This window comes from Monopterus albus, unplaced genomic scaffold (genome assembly GCF_001952655.1).
Source record: "Monopterus albus unplaced genomic scaffold, M_albus_1.0 scaffold231.1, whole genome shotgun sequence".
Classification (NCBI taxonomy): Eukaryota; Metazoa; Chordata; class Actinopteri; order Synbranchiformes; family Synbranchidae; genus Monopterus; species Monopterus albus.
Window position 1 is genome coordinate 416,607 of NW_018128111.1, and position 11,967 is coordinate 428,573.

General features: G+C 41.7%; 2 protein-coding genes across 3 annotated transcripts in view; one reads left to right on the forward strand and one right to left on the reverse strand.

Annotated features, from left to right (window-relative positions):
* Positions 1-207: 207 nt before the first annotated feature.
* On the reverse strand, positions 208-8,014 carry lcmt2 (leucine carboxyl methyltransferase 2). 2 transcript variants are annotated; one of them, XM_020620033.1, is made up of 14 exons: positions 7,782-8,014; positions 6,807-6,931; positions 5,620-5,701; positions 5,340-5,520; positions 4,950-5,106; positions 4,362-4,551; positions 4,079-4,186; positions 3,438-3,525; positions 3,102-3,320; positions 2,498-2,737; positions 2,325-2,422; positions 736-923; positions 492-627; positions 208-392 (listed from the first exon to the last, which is right to left on the reverse strand). In XM_020620033.1, exons 1-14 carry the CDS (start codon positions 7,821-7,823, stop codon positions 228-230), a joined length of 2,019 nt encoding a protein of 672 aa, XP_020475689.1. In that variant the 5' UTR covers positions 7,824-8,014; the 3' UTR covers positions 208-227. The 2 variants fall into 2 exon arrangements, with proteins under 2 accessions (XP_020475689.1, XP_020475690.1); XM_020620034.1 differs by lacking the exon at positions 7,782-8,014 and adding an exon at positions 7,245-7,417 and having other exon boundaries at positions 5,340-5,501.
* A 2,365-nt stretch (positions 8,015-10,379) lies between these two features.
* rab5b (RAB5B, member RAS oncogene family) overlaps positions 10,380-11,967 on the forward strand; it is a gene marked incomplete at its 5' end in the record, with an annotated part of 5,537 nt that continues 3,949 nt past the window's right edge. The window contains 2 exons of the mRNA XM_020620043.1: positions 10,380-10,491; positions 11,408-11,559. Coding sequence (XP_020475699.1) covers positions 10,380-10,491; positions 11,408-11,559 — 264 coding nt within the window. The remainder of the gene's footprint in view (positions 10,492-11,407; positions 11,560-11,967) is intronic.

The window sequence follows — 11,967 nt, forward strand, 5'->3', positions numbered from 1 at the left end:
AATAAACAGCTGTCCAGTGAGCAGTCTGACTTCTGTGGAGTTGTTCAATGTCATGTGAATGTGTGTCCTTGCATACATCCACACTTACACTCAGTAATAACAACAGGCTACTCTGACAACTCTCCCACATAATTCATAATTCAGTTCATCTGTTTCATTCTGACACATGTGAAGGCTGGAGCTCAGACCACATAACCTCCTCAGCTGAACAGGGTCAAAGAACCACTTCATGCCAGTGCAGGTCGGAGGTCCACAGTGAGAGGCCGGGGGTTGAAGTGAGTCCCGAAGGAGAAACAGTTTCCTCCCCCACCCATCAGCAGCAACTCTGGCTCTGCAGAATCTGTGAGCTCAGAGCAGAAGGAGTGGAGCATCAGAGGCCAGGGCACCGAGGTCTGTAGATGCACAATGCAGTGATTTAGACTAACCCAGGTTTCTGTGACCCGAGGTGGATGCATCAGTACAGTAAGCACGGTGTGTAAATGTTAACTAACCGTGTCCAGGCTGAACTCCACGCTGCAGCATGTGGTGAGGCTGACCACGACAACACCCGGCACACCATCTGAATGCAGCCACACTCCACCCACTACAACCAGCTTCCCCCCAGTAACATGGGCAGAATGAGAGTATCTAAAACAAAGCACATGTTTTCTTAAGTAGATGCTGAAACTGAGTTCTGGAGTGTTCTATGAAAACGACTGGCTAGGGCAAAGTTTTTGGCTTTGACAAACCACAGACCTGGGAACAGGAGGGGGCTGCACCTCTAATCTCTCCCAGCAGAAGCCTCTTTCAGTTGGCCTGAGCACGACTGTGTCCCCCAGCGGCACCCCCCTTCTGTCCAGTCCTCCAAACACCACCGCACCTCCCTGATAGGAACATGCTGAGTGGGAGTGGCGGGGCTCTGGCGCTGCGCCCTCTACTGGGATCTGTAAATAATACACAGACCCACTGAGCCTGGTGCAAAACATTTTCATCTCTGAAACCACTCTGCCTAGTTTTCAGTGAGGTTCCACGTTGGAGTCACCACACTCTCAACCTGTTGCTCGTTCACTTCAGCCTGATGAATGCACCTGTTGGTGAGAGTTCATCATTAGCATACTCGGACCTGAAACACATGACAATGACATGTCATTGCACCAGCACTGTGACAGACAGAGGAATGGTCTGACACTAATATGTCTTTGTACAGCAGGTCAGCCCATGACTAACATGAGAGGAAGTAAGGGGGGGGGCATGACAGTTACAGTAGGTGTCATAACAAAGGGAAACCTAAATAACAACCATAAGAGAATTTTCCAAACTACTGAAGTGTACATCTTGCTGTGTCAAAATTAGCCAATCAGCCTTAAAAACTAAAAAAACCTCTCAGTAAATTGTCAAACCATGTTGATGATAATATGTTGAACCTAATATTACCAGAATTTTTAGTTTTGGCTTTTCCTGTTTTACTCTCAACTTGTTGCTCGTTCACTTCAGCCTGATGAATGCACCTGTTGGTGAGAGTTCATCATTAGCATACTCGGACCTGAAACACATGACAATGACATGTCATTGCACCAGCACTGTGACAGACAGAGGAATGGTCTGACACTAATATGTCTTTGTACAGCAGGTCAGCCCATGACTAACATGAGAGGAAGTAAGGGGGGGGGCATGACAGTTACAGTAGGTGTCATAACAAAGGGAAACCTAAATAACAACCATAAGAGAATTTTCCAAACTACTGAAGTGTACATCTTGCTGTGTCAAAATTAGCCAATCAGCCTTAAAAACTAAAAAAACCTCTCAGTAAATTGTCAAACCATGTTGATGATAATATGTTGAACCTAATATTACCAGAATTTTTAGTTTTGGCTTTTCCTGTTTTAGGGGTCGCCACAGCGAATCACATATTGACATTTGGCACGTGTTTTACGCCGAATGCCCTTCCTGATACAACTCTGACTCGAACCCGGGCCGCAGCGGCGAGAACGCTGCGCCTTAACCACTAATCTGCCAGGGACGGCTGTTACCAGAATCTTTGGTAAAATGTTCTATTTCAATTAATTTCTGTATAAAATTTTAGCTCTAAATTCATTCAGATGAATGCATTATGATTTCAAGTGAAGGTTCTCCCATGATGACAGTCAGATTTGCTCCTGGCTCACAGAACACATCTCAACCACTGGTGAAGTTAATTCAAATTCAAAATTCTCTTCAATGGCTCTGACATGCTCATTAAAGAACAAACTCGTCATTGTGCGAGGCTCAGTGTGACTCAAGGTGAAGACAAACAGGATAATGATAACAGCTTAGGAGGACAACACATGAACAAGCGCTAAACAAACCTCAGTCCAGTGGTGATGGTCGACACACAGGAAGTGACCGTCGCCGAGAACAGCCTCTGATTCATTCTTTCCACCAAACACGAACAGAAAGTCTTTGCCTAGAGAGAAAAATGAGAAGTCAGCATGAAAATAAACAAGGGAGAGTGAAAGAAAGACATCTTGTTGTCTCTCACCTTGGTACCTCATTGCGGCAGCAGTGTGCCTCCATCGTGGTGCTGGCGGCGCCCCTGTACAGACGATCTGCTCTGCACAAAGTTTCACTGCACCCTCAGAGTGCAGAGGACCAGGTGGAGCACTGGGGTCAAAGGTCACTTTGAAAAGGCCTTTGATTGAGTTGAGTGGAGAGGAGCGACCTCCATAAACCACAACACCTCCTCCAGGAAGAGAGGTAGCGGTGTGGTAGAGTCGCACACCTGGGAGGAAGCCACAGACAGTAGCAGTTCATGTATGTTCTTAATAGAGTATTAAGGGTGTGCTATGCTAAGGTTATATTTGCTATTATTCTAAGTTTAAGGCAACGTCCAGTAAAGTACAGAGAAGTCTGCGACATCTGGATGGTATTACCAGCTGTGCCATATTATGTACACATGCCTTAATCAGAGCCTCTAGTCATTAACAGCCACACTGTCCTGTTATGCTACAACTAGGAGAGTCTTTTACAGACACTGATACTACCTTTTTGTAGATGGACCAAAATTTACTCTTGCATATTCTCTCTGAATAAGAGCAATAACGGCTACTGACAGAAAACAAAAATACACGCAGGAAGTGTCTCACTCAGATCTACTGGTGGCTCCATACTGACAGATCTCCAGCCATCCTGGCCCCTCAGGAGGAGCCTGGTTACTGGCCCCCTGCCTCCTCTGCTGGAGCCTCCTGTTAGCAGGACCTGCCCTGGGCTCATCAAGGTAGAAGCCATCCCCAGCCCCTCCATACACACTGGCATGGTTTTCACATTCAGGGCCACGGGGCTCCAAGATGGGCTAAAGGATAGTACTGGGCAATAACACAAGTTACCCTCTTAGTTAGGAAATACATGCAGACGTGCAAGCTAATTATTCTAAAGCTGACATTTGTTTCAAAGATATTATAAACTGTAAGAACAACAGCTACCTGGAGGGTGTGTGAGTAAGGCCTGTGCCATAGAAGAGCCTCGAGACGCAGTGAGGATGAAGTAGTGGGAGCATTTCTGGTGCCACTCCTGAGGGCGGACAAATACAACATCATTCTGATTCATGTTGACTGTAAAGCACCACTGGCCTTTATATGAAATGGAACACAAAATAAGAAGATACAAACACAACTTGTGAAGGATCCACTTATGCACATATTATGTTGTGATAGTTATAAACGCTCTAGTGTTATTCATGTTTCTACAGCAGTTTATATATATTTAGAATAAGTTTTTACAGGTGCACCCTCCAAAAGTTATGTTTGCAATAGCTATTATTCTGTGCCTAAATTCTAGAAGGCAGGTATGGATATTTCCTTATTTAGGGCAGGTGACAGTGCTGTAACGTTGTTTTCAGTGTGCATGGGTTAAAAAAGGTTTAAGGCAATGCTGCTGGTAATCTTGTCAAACCATTTTAGAATGTGTAACAATGAGCAGCTGGTGTCATGGGAGTAGAAATACAACATCAAGTCAGTAATATGCTGTATTCTGTCCTGCACCTACGAGCAGATTGATTTTCACAAGAAAGGTGGATTAAATTCAGTGCAGCGGGTCCAACAGCACCCACATTTCAACAAGTAACCTCATATTCATCGAAAGGCTCCAGGCTCTCCACTGTGCATCTCTCCTGCTCAGGGACCAGGCCCAGGTAGAAGTCATTCATATCCAGACATACACACTGCTCCCAGCCCTGATGGCAAAAACACAACACATTTGAGCCTGCCTCACAGTGAAACATATTTTAGCAAATATTTCCCTCTTAATTGAGGAAATAAGAAATAAAGTCCTCCGCTGTTGTATTTGTTTGCTTAAACTGTGTTCAGTACTCTGTACAAACAATAAGTATATACAGTCTCCATACTGGCCTTGTCCAAGAACCTGCTTCTCTGTGCAGCTGTGTCTGGGTATTGTTGAAGTGCGTGCAGAGTTGAATTGAGTTTCAGGAAATGATCCTGCATGATCCGACCAAAAGGATCACCTGGATGAATCTGCTCGTACATAACAAAGAGTGACTGAGGCAGGAGCTTTGCCACCCAACTAATGACAGCATCTGACCTGGAAGACAAGCAGCATACTCCTCCTTCAAGCAAACTGTCACGTTAGAGCTGCACAATTATAGCTGGCATCATAATCCTGATCATTTTGCTATCTGAAAATAACCTTAGAAAAAAATCAACTGGACTTAGATTTCTAGATCGAAGACGTTTCACCTCTCATCCAAGAGGCTTCATCAGTTCTGACTGGTGTTGAGCCGGAGATATTTATCCCCCTCTGTGGTGTTTCAGTCCTGCTGTAAGTCCAGTTGATTTCTTCTAAGGTTTTTTCAGTTTACTCTGACCTGGATGACTGAGAATCTGCACAGACATCATTTTGCTATACACTGTGATCATGTAATTATTGTTCCTTTCATACATGTTAGAATAGCTCAAATTTAAAATGTACTAAATGCTCACCATTGTGTTTCCATGTAGGTAAGCACCACTTCAGAGAGAACGAGGGTAGGGGCAGCCCAGTCCAGCCCAGCTGCCCCCAGAGTCTTTTCCAGCTGGGACTCCTCTCTAACATCCAGCCCCAACAGACAGTACTGACTGCTGTACACATGTACAGGTCCTGAAGACATGTAAGGATAAGGATAATCACCTTTATTTGGCCAAGTATGTTACACACAAGGAATTTGTTTCTGGTACAGAACCGAGGAAGCCATCTGCGGCGCCAACTCAACCGATGGCTCTAACCATCGGGGGCAACTTGGTATGTATGAAATCTAACATAACTTCAGTGACAAATGCCTTTTTTGCTGGATCTCATGGACCCATGTCTTGTGTGTGAATGAAATGACAAACCTGCGTGAGAAGGCAAATGGGAGTCTAACATCCCCTTCAGTGTCATATTAGAAGTGATCAGGGCAGCCTTGCGCCGGGCAACGTCTGGGAATTCCACCTCAAACACAACAGCCCTGTCAAGTGCCCCATCTGCATGCAGTCGAAAATACAAAGAGTCGAACCCTGCACCCAGAGATAAAATCTATCACAAAGGGGAAAGATAGTGGGAGAGCAACAGATGAAAATGAGATCATGACACTCATGGCTCTTTAGAGTTCAGACACTCTGTTTGTTAACTCACCTGTCTCTTGGGACAGTTTCCAGTAATGTGTAGAAACCTCATCACACAGTGGTCCACAGCTCTCCAGCGTACATAGTAGCCCCTACCACATGCAAACATATTTATATCCTCACATTATTATTGTCATTATCATATAGTGCACATATTCCTTCTATGCCAGGTAGCTGATAATTTTACTTTTCTCACAAATATTACTGGTGCTGGGTATCAAACTTCGATACTTTAATGGCAGCTATCAGCTGATAGCCAAACTGTCAGCAGTCAACCTGCGATGTTTGTGCTACTGAAACGACAGCATACACGGTAATTATTTTAATCCCAGTAGGGACATGTTGGTCAGATAAACAGGTTGTTTTCGTGTTTTTAAGTAGGCGTCGAATTATAAAGCTTTGATTAAATATTTCCTGATCAATCTACAATGAAAATACTGAGCTTTCACCTCAGTGCCTTCAGAAATCAACAGGAATTCTGCCACTAGTGCTCAGTCTGTTGTTTTCATTACTCCAGGGTTTCTAGAGTGTTCCCCAAATTATATTTAATACAACACTAAATGCAATATTAATACTTAATACCCACTGTCATACTGGTCAAAAATGACAGAAAACCAGTACAGAGAGTAAGACCAACTATTATTTATTAATATTTCTAGCAACAAAACTTTCTGAATAATTACCAGGTATATATTACAATAATTCCTTGCAATTTAATTAATCAATTAACAGCAACTGAGCCAACATACATGACGGAGAACTCATGTATGGAGTAACAAGTTAAATGGTTTTGCTAAAAATCTACACTTTCACATTATGAATCACTGAACTGGTCAGCTACTGCAGACGGGAAGAAAAGCTCTTATAACTAATGTTACATTCTATAGCAGGCTAGAAAAAGTATTCAAGACCCAAGAAATTAAAATTCAAGGCTTCTTAATAAGGCCTTTTTGAGGGAACTGATTTCAGTACTTTTTATGACTTCTCAAGACCTGCAAACACCCTCTGTTTAACCTCATTTTGGATATAAGCCTTTGGCCACATTATTGTGTAGCCTATTATTTATCTAATTCAAACCACTTGTACTCCATCCCTGTCAACCAAGGACAGCTTCTGTATATGTACAAAACACTGGCCATTCACTGAGTCCAATGAACAGTGGTGTAGGATATACTGTAGAACAAGGTGCTGACTGACCTGTTGATGAGCGGGGCTCTCCGGGCAACTCTGCACACAAAGTGCTGGAGAAAGACATCCTGAAAGTAGCCATGTGCTGAGGCAGACACCTTGCTCACCACACTGCTGTCGTTGGTTCCCTGCACCTGGGGAAAGCAAGGGAAACACAAAACCTTCATAACTGTAAACTCCTAAGCCTGTGACCAGTCTGAATTACTTTTTGCCAGTGGTAGAAGATTCTTCACTTAGGTAAAAGTGTATTTATATAAGTACAGATGTGTTAAAACCACTACTACCCTTACACTTCAAAAAGAAAAAAAAATTTCCTCTGACACAAGTTAAAATTGACAAAAGTAACAGACATTCACTAGTGACTATTTCATAATTAACATAAAATACATGTTGCTTTTAATTTTTGATGCAATATATTACGTTAAATACCACAACAAATAAACAAACCTTCAGGTGTTTCTATCATCTACCTCATTTAAATCAGAGGCCAGGCTAAATAACAAACAGCTCTCTATATAACACAGTACAGATGAACATGAAACTCCTAAAATGATCAGACACTTTAACCAAAACCTCTCTGAAACAGTCTGATTATAAGCTGAGTATTATCATCTTCAGAGCTGCTGCATTCAGTTTGGGCTGGGTGTACTTAATAAACTGATAAGAAAGTCACTTTCGGCTTTTCCCGTTCGTCACACTGACGACTCGCATGTTGACATTTGGCACGTGTTTTACACCCAATGCCCTTCCTGACGCAATTTAATAAACTGATAAACTCAGTATAAATTTCGTTTCTTTCGACCAATGCATATTTCTTAAAACCACCAAGTGGTGTAAATAAATTTTTATTTGTAAAGTAACCACGCTGTGCCGTGGAAATACTCATGTAAAGTACAAGAGCATCAATTACATAGCAGTAAATATAGGCGACTTATTTGGCTACAATCAGGTTTTGCTAGCTGCATTAAATAAAGCTACACTTACCGCGGTGTCCCTGCCCTGCTTCTTTCTGTTTGTAGTCGACATAATGTCAGCATGTTCTTATATCTCTTTGCACAAAAACACCTATAAACATTGTACAGACTATTTAAAACGCGTTAATATAAACGTTTTAGCTAAAAGCCGGAGTCCACACATGTGTTACACGGTAAAGATTTCCGGAGACAATGCGGCCTACTGCCCCCCTGCGGCCTGGAGGCTACAACAGAAAAGGCCAGTACACCCATAACAGACCACCCTTCAAAATTCCGATCACAGACTTAATACAGTAAGAGCAGGTTTTTAGTAGTGAAGCCGAATAATAATATATGCGGGATTTTGTCACTGGTTAGGTGTGATAGTACCTGAATGGTATGTTTATTAAAACACATAGGAATTTAAGTTACCTTTCCCAGTATGACATCTTAGAATGATTAAGTTTTTAAAGTTTTATTCAATAAAAAGTAATTTCTGAGATTTCTGTATAGATCCAATGGTACACTGCAAATATGAACTACGAATATAAGATTCAGGTTAGTTAATGTGCCGATGTCCAAAACAATTGGCCGGGTTCTTTGCAATGTTTGGGCTACTTTGCTGTCAAATCCGGCACCGCTGATTTGGGGAATGTTGTTCTTTGACAATGCGGTACTTAGTGCGCCTGCGCCGATATACAGGAAGTGTGCTAACGTTTTCTTCTACCAGCTGATAGCCAAATTGTCAGCAGTCAACCCTGCCATACTTGCGCTACTGAAACGACAGCATACACGGTAATTATTTTAATGTTGTTCTCCCACTAGGGACATGTTGGTCAGATAAACAGGTTGTTTTCGTGTTTTTAAGTAGGCGTCGAATTATAAAGCTTTGATTCAATTTTGGCTAATTCGACCTGAGCGAAGTCGGTTAGCACACAACGCAAGATAAGGGCTGCTGATCTGATAACGTTTATTATGAGAGTAACCTCATGATTGAAGGCTGCAGGAATGTTAGTCGCCCCTGTGCTAATACATCATAATATGATGCTGGTGTCTGAGTAATGCTTCATATGACAAATTTGCTGCAGTGACGGGTTTTCAGCATTGTAGTCTGTGAGTCGGGAGATAGCAGTTAGAGGCGCAGCATCCTTTTTAAACTCTAGTCTCACTGCTGGGAAAGGGACATTATTTTCAGACATATCTCCAACTTAGTGAAAACAGCAGACGTGGTAAATGTAAAGAATTGTAGCTGCAGTTAAAATTGTCTTACTGCATTTTGGTTTCACCTTAGAGCCTTTTAATTCTAGGCATGACAAATACACACTCACCACTGTTTCCTATCTGAAATCTGACAGGGAGCTGCAGTGTATTTTAAGTATTTATAAGGCCCTGCTACAAAAATGACTTCATTACCTCTGCTCGCTGGTGTCACATTGTAGAAAAGCAGCACTTCCACTGTCAAGTCACAGGATATTTTACAGGATAGAGTCACAGTTTAGCAAGTGTGAATCAGTACTCAGCTACTGATTGAAATATTAAAACAATCCTGTTCATACTGGCCGTGAAAAGATGCATACCTTCAATATGAGTCGTCCTACTTTTATTTTATGCTTTTACTGTACAGTTAATCTGATTCTAAAAATTAACAAGTAAGTAAAGTTACCAAATAAATGTAGTGCAGTTAAAAGTACAGTATTTGCCTCTATGAAGTAGCACACAGTGAAAAAACTCAAATACAGATACCTTAAATTTCTACTTAAGTACAATATTTGAGTAAATGTACTTAGTTGCTTTTCATCCCCTGAGGAATACAGGCATGTAGAACACAGAAAAGGCTTGGATCAAGAGCTACACTGCACTTAATCACATTTTTTGCTTTTTGGAAGAGAAGGGCACCAAGCTTGAATTGTGTTGCAATCCAGAGTTTCTGCTGATCCAAGCCTTCCTGTGTAGCGCATGCTGTTGTGTTTGTGCACATAATGAGCATATTAAAATCGCTCACTTTATTGCATCCTATGGCACCTCTTATCTCTGAGTTACTTGACCTGCTCAGGAAGCCTTTCTCCTCAGTTTTGTTTCATCATTTCCAAAAAAACAAACAAACACTAAAAGAACAACTAGAATCTGTTATTTCACATAATTTGAAGGACTATACTTTCAGTTCCAACTGTAAATGCTTCTTTTGTGAACCAAAATACAACCAGATATATATTCTTGTACACAAGTCTCTTGTGATAGAGATCACAATTTCAATGAGATGATGTGTATAAACTCCATTAATGATTAATGAGGGAATGTTCCACCCCTCTTTGTTTAAAAACCCTAACCTTTAAACTGTACAGGAAGAGGTGTACATGTATAGCAATGCACCTGGAATTCAAGTTTGTCTTGCTATGCCTTAAATTTATGTCAGATCTGCGTTCTGTCCTATAAAACCCCAAACTTTAGACATTATGGATCCACTGGGAGAGACATCTGTTGAGAATGAAAGAAAATTGAGATGCAAGTTTGCATCAAAACAAAACCTATTGCTTCCTCATACAGCCAAAACAAGGCAAGCAGAAAGGTGAACTACAGTCTGTCTAGGAGGCAGTCGAAGTGACTGACATCCCAGAAGCCCCTGTCTCCACTCCAGCAGTTCAAGCTGGTGCTACTGGGAGACATGGCTGTGGGCAAGTCCAGCCTGGTGCTGCGTTTTGTCAAGGGGCAGTTTGATGAGTTCCAGGAGACGACCATAGGAGGTGAGGACTGCCATTGTGGACACGATGACTGAATGTAGGGCTAAGAGACTAGGAACACTGATGTGTTGGATAAAATACTAAGCAGGTGATCAGTGGGGCAGTAGCAAGTAGTAGTGGTGGAAGAAGTACTCGATGATGACCGTGTAGAATTACTGTTCTTCATTCAGAATTTTATCTATGTACAAAAGTATTTGCATTGAAAATTGTAAAAGTACCAGAAGTACTAATAACGCAGAATGAACCATTTCAGGCTCGTACTACTGGATGGATGCTGTATGTCACTTGAATGTAGAGCTGCAATGATTAGTTGATTACCTGATCAACCAGAAACATAGCAGCAACTATTCCGATCATGTGTTAATCCGTGGGAGTTTATTTTTTATTATTAAGAAAAAGTATTCTCTGGTCCCAGCATCTCGCTTGTGAGGACTTGATACTTTTCTCTGTCACCAATGACAAACTGAGTGTCTCTGAGTTTTGAACTTTTGCTCAGACAAAACAAGCCACTGAGAATATCACACTGGAGTTTGGGAAATTATGATCAGAATTTTTCACCATTTTATGGACCAAACAACTAATGGAGAAAATAATCTGCAGACTCATCTATAACAAAAATAACCATTAGTAACTATGTTATAAACTATAAACTATGTTATAAAGAGCCAGGTATCTTAAATAAGGCTGGTCATTTTTTTATATTAATAGTTAATCAGTTACTTGATTTTATTAATAAAATAAATACGCAAAGGTAGAATATTTGCCTCCATTATGTAGTGGAGTAGAAGTATAAGTAGCATGAAATGGAAGTGCAAGCACCTCAAAACTGTACTTACACAAATGTCCTTAGTTTCTTTGCAGTGCTGCAGAGAGGCGTATGGAGGTAGGTAACCTGTCATCTGTCTGTCTTGATGTGCAGCTGCGTTTCTGGCCCAGTCTGTATGTCTAGATGACACCACGGTGAAGTTTGAGATCTGGGACACTGCCGGACAGGAGCGATACCACAGCCTGGCTCCGATGTACTACCGCGGAGCTCAGGCTGCTATCATCGTCTTTGACATCACCAAGCCGGTACAATATAAACAGATGAACTCATTAGTTACTTGTAGTCCTTGACTGTCGTTAATATTAAAAACTATGTGCTATTCTGGGAAATAACTGTTACCACCTGCAAAATCTAAGTCTAAAGGCCAGTTTGAATGACTACTATATTGCCCAAAGTATTCGCTCGTCTGCCTTCACATACAAATGAACTTGAGTAACAACCGATTCTTAATCCATAGGGTTTAATATGATGTTGGCCCACCCTTTGCAGCTATAACAGTTTCAACTCTTCTGGGAAGGCTGTCCACAAGGTTTAGGAGTGTGTTAATGGGAATTTTTGACCCTTCTTCCAGAAGCACATTTGTGAGGTCAGACACTGATGTTGGACGAGAAGGCCTGGATCACAGTCTACGCTCTAATTCATCCCAAAGGTGT